Source organism: Podarcis vaucheri (assembly GCF_965113315.1).
Source record: "Podarcis vaucheri genome assembly, chromosome: 5".
Taxonomy (NCBI): domain Eukaryota; kingdom Metazoa; phylum Chordata; class Lepidosauria; order Squamata; family Lacertidae; genus Podarcis; species Podarcis vaucheri.
This window is the reverse complement of record NC_138763.1, coordinates 80,035,407-80,050,470: the sequence shown is the minus strand read 5'-3', so window position 1 is coordinate 80,050,470 and position 15,064 is coordinate 80,035,407. Positions and strand designations below refer to the sequence as shown.

General features: G+C 43.8%; 1 protein-coding gene and 1 long non-coding RNA gene across 2 annotated transcripts in view; both read right to left on the bottom strand.

Annotated features, from left to right (window-relative positions):
• Nucleotides 1–327: 327 nt before the first annotated feature.
• LOC309532930 lies at nt 328–7,593 on the bottom strand. Its single transcript, XR_014220075.1, has 3 exons — nt 7,390–7,593; nt 2,550–2,612; nt 328–2,053 (listed from the first exon to the last, which is right to left on the bottom strand). It is a non-coding gene; the product is annotated as an uncharacterized lncRNA (long non-coding RNA).
• Nucleotides 7,594–11,248: 3,655 nt separating this feature from the next.
• The window catches only part of SNCG (synuclein gamma), a 30,633-nt gene continuing 26,817 nt past the window's right edge, over nt 11,249–15,064 (bottom strand). The window contains exon 5 of the mRNA XM_082222527.1: nt 11,249–11,694. Within this exon, the coding sequence (XP_082078653.1) occupies nt 11,674–11,694 (21 nt within the window). The 3' untranslated portion in view covers nt 11,249–11,673. The remainder of the gene's footprint in view (nt 11,695–15,064) is intronic.

The window sequence follows — 15,064 nt, the reverse complement described above, 5'->3', positions numbered from 1 at the left end:
CATAAGAAGCTATATCTTGATAGTGGATCTCCTGCGCCGTGCCGAATTTATTTTATTTATTAAATTTATATACTGCCCTATACCCGGAGTCTCACACCCTGAGTTGAATGGCTGAAGTGTGGTTTAAATAAAACCAGGGACTTCCTTGCTCCATGCCACATGATGCCCAGTCTCAAAGTGCCCCTACAGTGAAAGGAGGTAGGCATGGAGGGCTGGGTGGCTTGGACAACCACTTATTCACCTGTGATTTTATCCTTGCAAGTCACTGTCAACTCCCATGGGGGGAAATGCAGCATAGAGCTCAGTCACATGTAAGCACCCAAAGAATTCAGATTGTCATGCATATTTTTTATTATTAACATTCAAGTCAAGAAAAGGAAAGACATGAAAGTTAAAACAACAAATAGTACTTCTGTGTTAACAATTATGCTTTATGGGTGTTGCTATGACCTGTTGGTTGGTTGGTTGATTGTGTTTGCTTGGAAGAGAGCGAACAACACAGTGTTCCATTGCTATCCTGCACCCTCCTCAATAAACTTTGCAGTTTTGCAATAGTTGCCATTGACTGCCTTAAGAGCCATTCTTATGACTGCCTTAACATTGCGTCACTGCAGAGTTTTCAATACAATTACAGACTACTCTGCTAAAGAAAGCAGTCTGTTTCAACTAAAAATAGTGCAGCCTGGAAGTACACAGTACAATTGTTGAGATCTCAAAAACTGATCCCAGGTGGCAATGGGTTTTTCTGCGCATTTGTGATAATGCGTATCAGAAATGGTGGTAGTTCCTCTGATTGTTTGATCCTGCTTGGAGAACTCACAATGCAGTGTTGCACTGTCAGGCTGCACACCTCTAGCTCCTTGGTGGAGCAAACTAACACAGCATTAGAAACCATTCCACCTACTGTGTTTTAAACTATATATAGATGAAGCCCATTTCTCAGATAACGACCAAGAAAGGAGTTGATCTATTTCAAAATACACCCACCAGAAAACCTTCACAGGTTTAGTGGTAAAAGACATTATGTGCAGAAGTGCACACAAGGTGCAGGTTGGCTATGCACAGTGCAGTTGTTCAGATCTCAGGAAGACAAGCAAAGTTGCACATTGATTGTTATTTGTTCAGTAGCGATGGCAAATTGCAGTTTATTTGTGGTCCAATAGGGTGGAGGGCTAACAGTGCAGTGCTGTATTGCCAACCCACATTTTCTTGCAATGGGAAACATTCCAAGAAATGCACTACATGGCAGGCTCCTGGAGCCTAACAATTTTTTGGACAGGGAAAGTCAATATGAAAAACTTTGGAAAATAAAACCCTTCTCTCCTGGGTCAACAACTAGTGTTGCCAGAGGGGGACCACTTTAACAAGAGAGTAGAAGCGTGGCACAAAGCTTCACACCTTATCTACCGAAATGGCTTCCTGCCAAAATCCCTCTGTCACTGATGCTGCTCATTTCCATTCCTCTTTCGCCTCTAGGATTGGAAATTAGGAGGGTCATAAACGTACTGCTTAATTTGGCCCAGGGGCAGGCAGTTGACAGCTATTTTTTGAGAAAGCAGACAAAAGGGGAGTTAATTCCATCCTTGGTATGACTCCTGATATACTGGTGGTAGTATGATGTCTTGTCTTTACAAGAATGAGGCGTGAGACTGGCAGGGGATATGAAAATCTTATTTCGGAGGCAGCCCTCTTTTTTCATGCCATATGACAATCACAGGTGCCAAAATTCCTCAGACTAGGTAGTTAGACAATTCAGTTGTCCAAATCTGGCACGTTTTTCCTTCTGAAGGAAGGTGGCGATATGATCCTTTTCTTTCTTTTCTTTGGACTGCAAATCTACAAATCAGAAAAGGGGGCGTGGAGAGAATATATTTCATGCTTTCCGTAAGGATAAGGATTATGACAGAATGGAAGAGGGAAGAGTGTGAATCTGAGGATGCCAAACGTTCTTTGGTCTGATTTCAATATCACGATGGCCATCATTTCTTGAGTCCAATTTTTTTCTCGAGGTCGGTCACACCATCTTGAGCTGCCTTGTACACTTGGTCCACAGCTGTAAAAAGGGAAGGAAGGATGTTACTAATCGGGGTTTCCCAAGCACTTGGTTCCTAATGTGTAGCTTCGATGTGCTGCCCAGTCTGAACAACCACTATCCTACTGCAAAAGTAAGATAGCCCACTTAATATTCACTGACTCCTCATGTCCCAGCTTCCCCTTTCCCTAGCCAGTCAGAAATTAGGGATGGGATCTTGCTTTGAGGTCAGTTGTGATGTTGCTGCGTTTTCCCTGCACTTGGCAGAATTCCGGTGTGTGCGCCTTCCTCATTGGGATGACACTGGCAAAGACTGAGTCAGCTGCCGTGTGTTCACAGAGCTATAATTTTCAGAGTTCCCCTGGGAAAAGACATTATGTTTACAAAGCAGATGCTTGGCTACCGCTGACCTTATGCAACCTACCAAGGGTTGTATACACATACCATAAATGGAACAGGCACAGATCATTCTGAATTGACAATCTGCTTTTAAGCTAGTAGCAATTTCGAGTCCTACCTTTCTGACCCGCCTGCGTAGCTTGGTCCACAACTTGCTGCGTGGCCTGTCCCACCTTGTTTACTGCAAGAAAGAGAAAAAAAGAGATTTATTTAATAATAATAAAATCAGTTGTACAAAGGGAAGGCACTAGGAAAATCAAAGGGCAATATTTATTTTATTTATATATATCATAGGTTTCTTTCAGGATGTATTCTTCTCCTGGAGCAGTTTATAATAAAACGTGTGCAAACTGTAGGGGTGAGAAAATCTGTAAATTTGTTTTTTTTTATTTTTTTATAATCATATTTATTAAAATTTAACAGAATAGAAAAGATAAAAAAGATAAAGAAAAGAAAGAAAAAGAGAGACTAGCTTAGACCCTTCTTTTCATAACCTTCTTTCTGGGACTTCCTCCTTCCCCTCCCGACTGTATTCCCCTTTCCCTAAGTTGGTTCCACAAGTTCTCATCCCCAAATTTAAGCCTAATATATATTACTCATAAACCAATTTAAATTTACACAATCTTAACATCACTCCTCGTCTTATAATAAAACAAAATTTTCCCCCAAGATCAGCTCTCATTCCTTCCACGAGTTCCCCCTTTCTAAAAAAGGAAAAAACGAAAACATATAAGATCAAAGTTATAAAGAATATAAGATAGAATATATAGAAAAGTTCAAAAAATTGGTTACAAAGCCTTTGGATTCTAGGGTTCCCCCTCCCTTCCCCGGTTTTGATTCCCCATGTCCATTTGTCTGTATGTTGTCGGCCTGGAGATCTTAAGTCCACAGCCAAATTTTTCTCAGTCCATCTTGCCGGTTTCTTCAGATTTGGTTGTTTTAATAATATTTAACTTCATAAATCCAGTCTAATAGAGGCCTTTAATTTTCCTTAATCTTTTGTTGCTCCTCCCGTTGTTCTTTCCGTGTCGTATTTAGTCATTTACTCTTTTGCTTCTTGTTTTCTCCGGTTTCTGTCTTGTTCAGCTGTCAAAACATTCTTGTTTCAAAACTTAGTGTCTCTACAGAGGTTTGTTATTCAGGGACAAGGACTTACGTCCAGTTCCTTTCTTGCTTCAATAGAAGATTCTATTGTATTATGGTCACCTCTGTAGACAAAATAATATTTCAGTTCTGCAGCTTTCCCAAGAGATAAGACCTATGCACATCCCAGAGTAGTTTTCCACATACGACACTTGTAATGTCCCGAAACCCCTCTAGGGGGATTGCAATAACTTTGTATCCTCTAATCCAAAAGTCAATTTGTTGTTTCTTTTTCCCCGACAGTTTATATCCATATTTATATCAAATTGTAGCAAAATTAACCAGCAAAGAAAAACTTGTAGCAAAGTCCTCTTTATATTTTCCAGCTTTGACAGCTCCTTTGGCAGCTGTCAAATTCTCCATCTCTCTTCGCCAGGCTCTCCGAATCGCCCCGGTTCCCAGGGGGGGGGGTTGTCTTTTTCCTCTCACCCTCAACTCTTCTCCTCCAGCACAGTTCTTATAGTTCACATCGTGGAGTTAATAATTTTTGTCATCAATAAACTTCTGAATCGATCTTGGTTTCTCAGTCCTTGTTTTAGCATGTTTACAATCAGGGAGGGGACTGACTTCCTTTTTGGATCCCCTCCCGCTCGTGCCAAATCCGGAAAAATTTTTCTTTTTTCCTCCTTTTATGCCCGGTTACCCAATTACTCACGGGTTGTTGTTAATTGTCCGAATTTTCTTTGGAAGAAGCCAGCGCTCTCCGCCGGATGGCATGCGGCTGCGCCCGGCAGGGGAAGCGGAGGACTCAAAGCACCACGCCACTCCCCGGCGCCCGATCCGTAGCCTTTAAAAAGGCTCCTTCACAAGCCGGGATGGCGATAACGGTGCCAGCCGAGTCACCATGTCCACGGGATCCGTTCCCGTGGTTTTTGAGGGTCCCCGCGTCGCCGGCGCGGTAGGACCCAACCCCTGCCGAGCCGACTCCCTCCGGAGCTCGGAGGGAGTCCGCCATTCGGCGATGGCGCTAACCCGGAAGTCCGAAAATCTGTAAATTTGGGTTCTTTCAGTTGTTAATTTTCCCCATCTTAAGTTCATTTGAAAAATGTGTAGAAATTTTGAGATCATTTTGCAAATTATTATTATTTTTTAAAAGTCCTCATGAAAATTCACCATTTTAGTGTGATTCCGCCTAATGTACACATTCTTTGTATGCAATTTTGCTTAATATGCACATTTTCACAAGCAGTCCCCCTTATATAACATTTTTGTGCATTATTTTCACCAATGCATACATTATTTGTACACTTTACAATCGCATAGGCATTTTTGTACATATTGCTTGACCAGAGAACTGTGTTGCAAAATTTGAAGAAGTGGCAAATTTTGAAGGATGGCTGCATTTCGGTTCGTGTATTGTTTCAGGAAGTGCAAATCAGTTTGGCTCACCTTTTAATCTGATCTGAATCACATTTCTCCCCCGACCCTAGCAAAGTGTAACCCCCACCAAGCTGAAAACATCAGCAATACTTGAGGATCATCTGGTTTCCATGGTGTGTTTTTGCAGACCCATGCATGCATGCAGAAGCCCCAGAAGGGTTTTAATGAATCCCTGGCACATTTTCCGTTTGTAGTTGATGGGTTGTGAGATGCTCTTGGTGGGTCCACAAGCTGTGTGGTCCTCCATCATGAGGTTAGACTCGTGGTTCAGATTGCTAACTTTATCAGACACGCATCAGCAGAAAATAACAAGATGTTCTTTGAGTGCACACTGAGTACATAGATATCATAGGAAAAACAAGATCTTCCTTATCACAGCACCTGGGTGAATGGCTGTGACCTAGCAGATCAGTGGCATCTGAGGACATGAATGTACATGTTTTTCAGAACTGAGTTGTTTTTAGGAGAGAGGAAAGCAGTGACATCACAAGTAATGGGGTGAGCAGGAAAGGCTATTTAACTTTGGTACAGAAAAGAAATCTCACAATTCCTCTGAGCGTACTACAGTGATGGCTGGCTCACACCACTCCCTTAATTGATGTTGGGAAAGATTGAGGGCACAAGAAGGGGATGACAGAGGACGAGATGGTTGGACAGTGTTCTCAAAGCTACTACCATAAGTTTGACCAAACTGCAGGAGGCAATGGAAGACTGCCTGGCGTGCTCTGGTCCATGGGGTCACGAAGAGTCAGACACGACTAAACAACAACAACAATTGATGCTTGCATTGCTATTCCATCTCTCAGCCTGACCTATTTCACAGCATAGCATAAGAGCCAACTCCTAGGGGCTGAGGTCCCTTTGGGGGGCCTCATAAAATATTTGAGCCCCCCCCCAAATTGATGGGCATTGCCATTCGAATGGTCACTTCATGTGATCATTTATGTGGGGCGGGGCTCACTTGCCCCCCCCCCCAATTTTATTCAACTTGTCATGAGGATAAAATCGGGAGTGGGATACATTGTTCTGAGCTTTCCAGAGGAAAGGCAAGAGACAATGCAATAAACATAATAAAAGTAAGCTGCATCCACTTTAGTGGTTAGGACTATTAAGCAGACCGTATAATGTCAATCAAGAAATGCCATTGTTAGATCCCTGTTGCTGAAGGGCTAACCCTTCTTTGGTGAAGCTCTTCCTGGACTATTCCACTTCAGACTGCACATGGGTGGTTTTTTGTTTTTTTTAATGAAATTCAGCCTCCTTCAAGCATTTAAAAACAACAACACCTTGTTTATAGAAGTCTAAGGCTGCAGCACAACCTTCATCTGCCTCAACTGCAACAAAGCATGTCTCTCCTGTATCGGTCTCTACAGCCACAGCAGGCACTGTAACCTTCCAATATTTTGACATCACCCCCAAAGACGCACTCCTCCATTGTCTCCCAAGACAGACGGATACCAACAATCCTAATTATAATGCTAGCACTTCTACCCCAGATTTTAATGTTTCTTTTATACTGCCTCCCCTGTTGCATTATGGAACTGTGACTTGTTGCTCAATATACCACCATGTCGTGTTAAATTTGATATTGTAGAAAAAACTGTATGCTTAAATACTGCCTGAAATTTCTTCACCTGAGACTACAACACACAACTCCTGCAATTTGCTGAGTTAACTGGTTGTAAAATTGATTCCACCTCCCCCCCCCCGGAGCCAAATAACATGGAAATGTACACTAAACTTCTGCTAGATTCCGCTGTTTTTCCAGAAGTGGCTTTTACATTGTGGGAAAGATTGCATAAAGTGTGGAAATTATCAGATAAGGAAACTTTGTGAAAATGGAATAAAACGCTGTGTGGATGCAGCCTAACTTGCTATGACAAAGAGTTGTAGAATCATAGAGTTAGAAGAGTTACCGTATTTTTCGCTCTATAAGACGCACCAGACCACAAGACGCACCTAGTTTTTGGAGGAGGAAAACAAGAAAAAAATATTCTGAATCTCAGAAGCCAGAACAGCAAGAGGGATTGCTGCGCAGTGAAAGCAGCAATCCCTCTTACTGTTCTGGCTTCTGGGATAGCTGCGCAGCCTGCATTCACTACATAAGACGCACACACATTTCCCCTTACTTTTTAGGATGGAAAAAGTGAGTCTTATAGAGCAAAAAATACGGTAGTTCCTAGAGTCATAGAATCATAGAGCTGGAAGTGTCTTCAATCTGCAAGACACTTTTTCAGAGGGGTGCATTCTGGTTTACAAGAAGCAGAGACCAGGACGGAAGGAGACCAGCTTGATGCTACCGAGAATGTATAAACCAGCCCTGAGAACAAAACTCCTTTTCATTGGGCATCTGAAGTGAAACCAAGATAGATAGATAGATAGATAGATAGATAGATAGATAGATAGATAGATAGATAGATGATAGAGTTTCTTACCAGCATCCTGCACAGTCCCTTCAGCTTGTTGAGCGAAGCCCTTAAAACATGGTTGCTTTCCAGACATGGTTGTTTTCAACAGCTTCCGTCCTTAACCAAATTTAAAACATCAGCCTTCTAAACATTCTGCTGTAGTGTCTCCAGCCTATGCTGGTTTTATATACAAACCAAGACCCCCCCCCCCCGCCTTAATGCTCACTGGGCAAATATTTTCAATAGGTGGAGCGTTCAGGTGGCTTAGCATTTTAAGCCCAGATAAACGAAACTGAAGGCACGTGTCAAAATGCCAAATTCTTTGCCTTTCCCAGGTGGGAGGTGTGTCTCAGCAAGTGTTTTCTTTCTGCATCAGTGGGAACAATGCTCATCCCTTCCGAATAGAATCTCGGTGGAAAATAACTGGGCAAATGGCGGGCACGTCCGCACAGAGCAACACAGAGGCAGTTGTGTGAGAGAGGCACCAATGTCCATTCGTATCCACAGTGCTGAGGTAATCAACGTGGTGCCCCCCTTCCAATGTTGTTGAACCACAACTCCCCTTCACCCCCGACTATTTGTTGGATAGAGTACACCACATTATACACCAAAGTACACCACATTGGCTACTCCTGCCTTTGCAGAAGTGTCCTCAAAGGTTGCATTCCAATTTATTGCTCTGCATGTGGATTTCATTTCTATTGCACTAAACATTTACAAAGTACTATCCTTCGAAAAAGGGTATAGGAAACCAAGGCCTTTCCTACTTATCCTAGGCCTCCAAAAACACAACGTACAGTGGTACCTTGGGTTAAAAACTTAATTCGTTCTGGAGGTCCATTCTTAACTTGAAACTGTTCTTAACCTGAAGCACCACTTTAGCTATTGGGACCTCCCACTGCTGCCGTGCCGCCGCTGCACGATTTCTGTTCTCATCCTGAAGCAAAGTTCTTAATCTGAGGTACTATTTCTGGGTTAGCGGAGTCTGTAACCTGAAGCGTCTGTAACCCGAGGTACCACTGTACTGGTGCTCAGATGTCTCTGTCCAGGCCTCTTATCCTCCTTTGTGCACCATTCATGGGATAGATGCAGTATCTTAAATGGCTTAGGTTCGTTTAATTAATTTAAGTCTTAACAGTCTTTTGTATGCACACCCTCTTTAGGCAATTTGTGCATATTACTTTACTTGCTTCCAAACTCTTTCCTTTTTATTGATTTATTTAACAGAATTGGTATACCATGAAATGCAAGAAACTACTAAAAACCACTAAGCCATCTTTCCCCGTTCTGGTATGGTGGTGAGCCGAGCTTTATTTAGTGGTTCTTCTAATCCAGTCATGCAGCCAGCAGAGTTTGTGTCAATACTTACCTGAGCTTCCGTTCGCGGGATCACTGGTATTGACTCTAGCAATCGTATTGTCGAACTAGTGTGTTTTAGTAAATGAGGCATGTTTTGCTCACCATTTAATGCAGCGTTGGACAGGCCATTAATGTCTCTCATCTCTTGACTCGGAATTTTAAAAAGCAGAGAGAGCAAACAGCCACCTGAAGCCAGCAAACAAATATGAAGTACAGTCCAGATGTGTCAGGTGGCGAGGAAAGGAAAGAACCCGTCAGGCAATGCATGGACTTCTGAAAACAGAAGACAACAGAAACAGCTTGCTGCTGGCTTAATAAAACACACAGATGGGGTGTTAAGGCACCATTGAGGCAGCTGTCTTTTGTGTTGACCTTGAGCTGAGAGGTTCCTTGGAAGCTAAAACAAGGCCTGGATTTGGGACATTCACCCACTTTGGAACTTGGGGAGACATGAGGTGATGAAGCAGTTATACAGTAGGGAGGAGCCATGTCTTAGCAGCTGAGCACATACCGTATTTTGCATGGAAAAAACACCAGGTTCAAACACTGGCATGTCAAGGTAGGGTTGGCAGTGACTCCTGCCTGTCTATACAGTTGATACTGAGCTAGACAGACCAGTGGTCTGACTTAGGCCACATCTGCCCCATTTATTTGAAGCAATGCTAAAGCATTGTAACAGTCATGGCTTCCCCCAAAGACTCCTGGGAACTGTCGTTTGTTAAGGGTGCTGAGAGTTTTTAGGAGACTCCATTCCCCTTCCAGAGCTACAGTTCTCAGAGTGGTTTAACCATCAATTCCTCTTCCCAGGGAATAGTAGATATGTGAGGGGAATAGGAGTGTCCTAACAGCTTTCAGCACTTTTAATGAAGTTCAGTTCCCAGGATTCCTTGGAGGAAGCCATCATGTGGTATAATTGTGCATGCACATCACACATACAAAGAATTCTGGGAACCATAGGCTGGCCTCAACCAGAGCCAGGGCTTTTTTGGCTGTGGCTCCGATCTGGTGGAACGCTCTGTCACAAGAGACTAGGGCCCTGCAGGACTTGACATCTTTCCGCAGGGTCTGCAAGGCAGAGCTGTTTCACCAGGCCTTTGGCCAGGGCACAGCCTGACTCCCTCCTTTGGCAATCTTCACAGAACTCTAGCCCAATGCTTGCCATTAATTTGATTTGAATTAATTTTATAATGAAATGATTTTAGAATGTTGTATTATTTTATTGTTGTTAGCCACCCTGAGCCTGGCTTCGGCTGGGGAGGGCGGGATATAAATAAAAATTTATTATTATTATTATTACTGCTATTATTATGGGTGCTGGGAATGGTTGTCCTGTTAGGGACAAACTATAATTCCCAAGATTCTTGTGTTTCGAATTTATAGTGTGTACACACTCTTAGTATATGGCAGCTTCCTGCGTTTTGGATCTGTGTTGAAAAGCAGGCAGTTGAGCACCATACCATGTGTCAGTGGGGTTTCATTGTCCTGGCAAAGATGGTGGGACAGTACACAGAGACCCCAAAATCTGTGAATTGAGGCAAGGAAATGCCTGAGGAACCCCAATTTATGTTGCCACACCCAGAGGCTTTTCTTTTGCAAGAAACACCACCAGGCACACACATCTGGCTCAAGGATTATTTAGAAGTGTGCTTGTTTTTAAGTTGCAAATGAGAGGAAATATATGACTCACGCTGCTTGTTCTGGATCGTCTGTTTTGTTTTAATCCTTGGCTCCACCCAAGAGCTACTGAGCAAATCACATCAAATCAACTGTGAGTGGTCCCTGTTAAGAGATGAACACTGCCCTGGCTCTGCTCTTGCTGATTTGCAAAGGGAAGAAGCATTTTGCAGAAGCCTCTGCCAGGAACATGGCGACTTGTGTTTATCTTAGGGATGCAAGGAAAAGACGATGGATCCAAATGACAGCTTTGCATCCTCTTCGAAGTTTACCTTCTATATTCTACCTGCACAGATAGCTTCCTGGATGCCACTGGAAATCCCTTCCCTGCCAGTGTGAGGATTGCAAAATATATGAAAGAGGCTCTCCCCACTTCCTCAGCTGTATCACAAGCAAGGCCAGCCAGTGTTTGTGTGTGCAGGACGGCCATTTGGCCTGGACCTCAAGTTCAAAGGGGGCCTCAAACACAGACAGTTGTTAGTTGTTTGGCAAGCTCAGCATTATTATTATATTTATATGCACCAGACCACAATCTGATACACTTGTCTTACAGCTGCAAATTTAAGCAAATCTGAGATGCGATTTGGAGGAAGGCACACTGATATAGATTTGGTCATATTCAAGAGTTTAAAGCATTCATAGATATTAATGAAAGGGGATCAGCTCTGGCGGCACAAGATTAGACTGTGATGCATGTGTCCTCTTCGATCAGCTGATAATATAAACCAACCACTCACTCATTTCCCCCCATCTCTCTCATTTTTTAATGCTGGTATGGTATGCCTCTTATTAACTATTATAACCAACAAGACTCACAGTCAGAATGATGAATAAACTGAGAAGGCGCAAAGACTTAGTTGAAACAAGTTGTTTTATTTTGTCTCTCTTTTTTTCTTAAAAAAAAAAAGTCCACCATTTTTAGGGATCTCAAGTGCTGATGCTAATGGGCAGAAGACATTAACCAGCAATTCCAACCACGACTGTGCTATATCACGGCTACCAAACCACACGCTCAGAAGGCTTTGAAGATGGGGAAGGAAGGAAGCCACAAAGGAGACGGGGGGCGGGGACGGGGACAGACAGAGCTCTGCTGCACACAGTTTCCCTAAAACAGATGGTCAAGAGTCTGCTAGACATCTATGATATGTCGGTATGAGGCAAGTGAAAGACTGTAGTGCTGAATGAAGTTAGCCTAGGGGATGAGTGATTTCCCTGCTCTGGTGGCAGCTAACATTTCTGCATTTACTCCTGGGATTCCCACTTTTCACACTAGGAGGGTTAATTTCCTTCATTTTCGCCCTGGGAAGAAGAGAAACAAGAAAACAGGTTAATTTGCCCCCCACCAAAATCCAAGTTGACTCCGAAGCCAGAGGGGAAAGCAAGATCTCTATACACATGCAGAAAGTTTTGAAAAGGAGCAGTAAACATGCCTCTGAATGAGCTGTCATCAAATGCAATGAGTAAGTAGACCGTAGGAGGGGTTCCCCACTCTGCCAGGCAACATACATGTTGATATTTATGATCAGGCATGTAAGTGGTTATTTTAGTGGCACCATAGGAATAAACAAACAATAAAGTGTGCTGAGTAGACACCCTCCTCAACAAAAGTGCCAATGTCAGAAAAGAGATATTTCACCCTTTGCATCAATGAGAAAGAATATACCGTATTTTTTCCTCTATAAGACTCACTTTTTCCCTCCTAAAAAGTAAGGGGAAATGTGTGTGCATCTTATGGAGCGAATGCAGGCTGCGCAGCTATCCCAGAAGCCATAACAGCAACAGGGATTGCTGCTTTCACTGCGCAGCAATCCCTCTTGCTGTTCTGGCTTCTGAGATCCAGAATATTTTTTTTCTTGTTTTCCTCCTCCAAAAACTAGGTGTGTCTTATGGTCTGGTGCGTCTTATAGAGCGAAAAATACGGTATTTGTTATGCAGAAAAATGAAAATGTGGAATGACCCTGAGAAATCTGGAGGAGTGTGTGTGTGTGTGTGTGTGTGTGTGTGTGTGTGTTTATATTTATATGTTACCGTGTGTGCCTGAAATTTGCTGAATGCTGACATCCTAGATACATTTCCTCTCTAGGGTAGCTTGGCTATTCCATTGGGCAGAGCAATTGCCTCAGACAACAGATGCTGTTCCTCCTGAACTCCTAGGCAATCCGCCTTGTATGAGGATAGGGCTGGGTGCATCACACAGCTTGTCCTGTACCCCTTACACTAGCTTGCTGCCCCCAGGTGTGCTAGATCAGGGGTCGGCAACCTAAGGCCCTTGGACCACAAGTGGCCCACAGGGGTTGTTTAACCAGCCCCCGAGCCACCCCCAAACTGAGCCACCCACTTGGCTAGTACCAGTGCGCGGCACTAAACTGGCGCAGCATGGCAAGGGGACTCACTTCCGCAGTGCCAGAAATTGCGTCTGCCCAGACACATGCGCAATCAGGCCCATGGAGTGATCTCCGCTGGAGTGAACTGGCCCAGGCAAAGTAAATCTTGCCGACCCCTGTGCTAGATCATTCTATCCTACAGAGGTGGATTTAGGGCAGTGCGAGCAGTATGGCTGCACAGCCGAGGAGGGCACCTTCTCAAAGTCTGGGAAGTACTTGCCTGGCTGCAGGAAGGAGTTGTGAGAGCTCCAACAGGGTCCTAGAATCCTCCTGCCTCCTTCCCAAAGCCAGGCAAGCACTTACCAGACTTTGAGAAGGATGAAGGAGGCCTCTAGACCCTGTCAGAGCCTCACACTTCCTTCTCAAAACCTGACTTTAAGCCGGAGCCAAGAGAGCTGGGGGAGGAAGTCAAATGTTGGCCTTGCACAGGGTGGCATATTACCAACCATGTTTTCTGTTGCCAGTATTGAAGGATGCTTCAAATGCCATTCCTGTCAGGTTTTTGTAAATGGAATGGGTGGGGTCAGGGGAAGGGCATGTTGTCCTTTGCCTCAGGCAGAAGAATGTCTTAGGCCTGCTCTGATGATGACTCACGGGATGCGTCAGTCGGGAGTCGGGGCCAACAGTGGGTGGGACAGAGTAAGCCTGTTCCACAGTGTCGTATAACTTTCTTTCTCTGGAAATTGGCCGTTGAATTTGGAGGCTCCTGCTTAGGCAGAATGTGTTTCTAAATGAATGATCAGTGAAGAATCACAGACCCATTCAGCAACCATTCAGAGGATGCAATTCCCTTGTAAACAATTCAGGTTGCAAATTAACTCTGTTTGAGGGTTCTGTACATGTAGGCTGGCTCTGCACCGCCACCAGCAGATAGTCCCTGCTCTGCAGCAGCTGGTTGTCTCCTGCTCTGCTACTCACTTGCTCTGAACTATAGCAGTGAGCGGAGGGCAGCTGCTGGAATCTCCTCTGATGATTGGCTGGCAGACAAGGCACCTACCCACATTCCTGGTTTATTTCTCTTCTTTCCTTTTTGTATTTGTGGGATTCTCCACTGTCCTCCTTCCTATTGGGTTGGGGTGTCAAATGGAAATCACCTTCATCTGTCTCTCCAACCTGGAAGGACACCATGGCACCATTGGCAGGGTCCCCAGCTGAGGACTAACATGAGGACGGTGTGCTATCACTAAGCAAGCTCTTGGGAAGGACACACACACAGACACACCCAAAAAGCCACCTTAATTGGTGGCACAGGAGAAGAAGAAGAGGAGTTTGGATTTGATATCCCGCCTTTCACTCCCTTTAAGGAGTCTCAAAGCAGCTAACAATCTCCTTTCCCTTCCTCCCCCACAACAAACACTCTGTGAGGCGAGTGAGGCTGAGAGACTTCAGAGAAGTGTGACTAGCCCAAGGTCACCCAGCAGCTGCATGTGGAGGAGAGGGGAAGCGAACCCGGTTCACCAGATTACGAGTCCACTGCTCTTAACCACTACACCACACTGGCGGCACTACCTGATCAAGAAATGGTGTGGCAAAACAATGGGGACAAGGTGCAGTAAGCACTCCAGATACCTGAGTTCATTTGCTTTATTCATTCATGGAAGGGGGAAAGATGGCAGTTCAGATATTGATGGACTCCAACTCCCACCATCTCTGGCCATCAGCCATGATGACTGAGACGGATGGGAAATGGAATCCAATAAATCTGAAGGACACCACACTAACTTCTCCCGAGATATACCATTCCCCAAAGTGCACTGAAGGTACCTTCTGAGCTTTGCATCAGCTAAAGTTCTTGGCTTGTACTAGGGAGCCTATGAGCTAGCCATTTTCCCTCCGGCTAACCCTCTAGGTTTTGTTGTCCTAGAACTTAGGTCCACCAGAATGTGACTCAGTTTTATAGGCTATAATGAACCTGAATTATAAATTTTCCTTCCTTGCAAAGTATTTCTTCTAACACCCTTTTTGGTTAAAGTGATAGCTTTGGTATATTCATATAGTGATAGTATATTTGGTATATTCATAAAGTGATAGCTTTGGTATATTCATATAGGATTGGAATGGAGTTAGGAATTATAGCTGGAGTTTCTTACCTGCCCCTGGATGAATGATTGATATTGTGCGTGATTGTTGTTCGAAAAAAAGTTGCACTTGAAACTTAATTTTTAAAAATGGTTTTAAAAAATGAAATACAGTAGTAAAAAAATTGATATATACTAAGATTTAATATATGCACAAACAAATACGCCCAGTGCATTATCAAGGGGTCACTTGGTCTGGAAAAATGC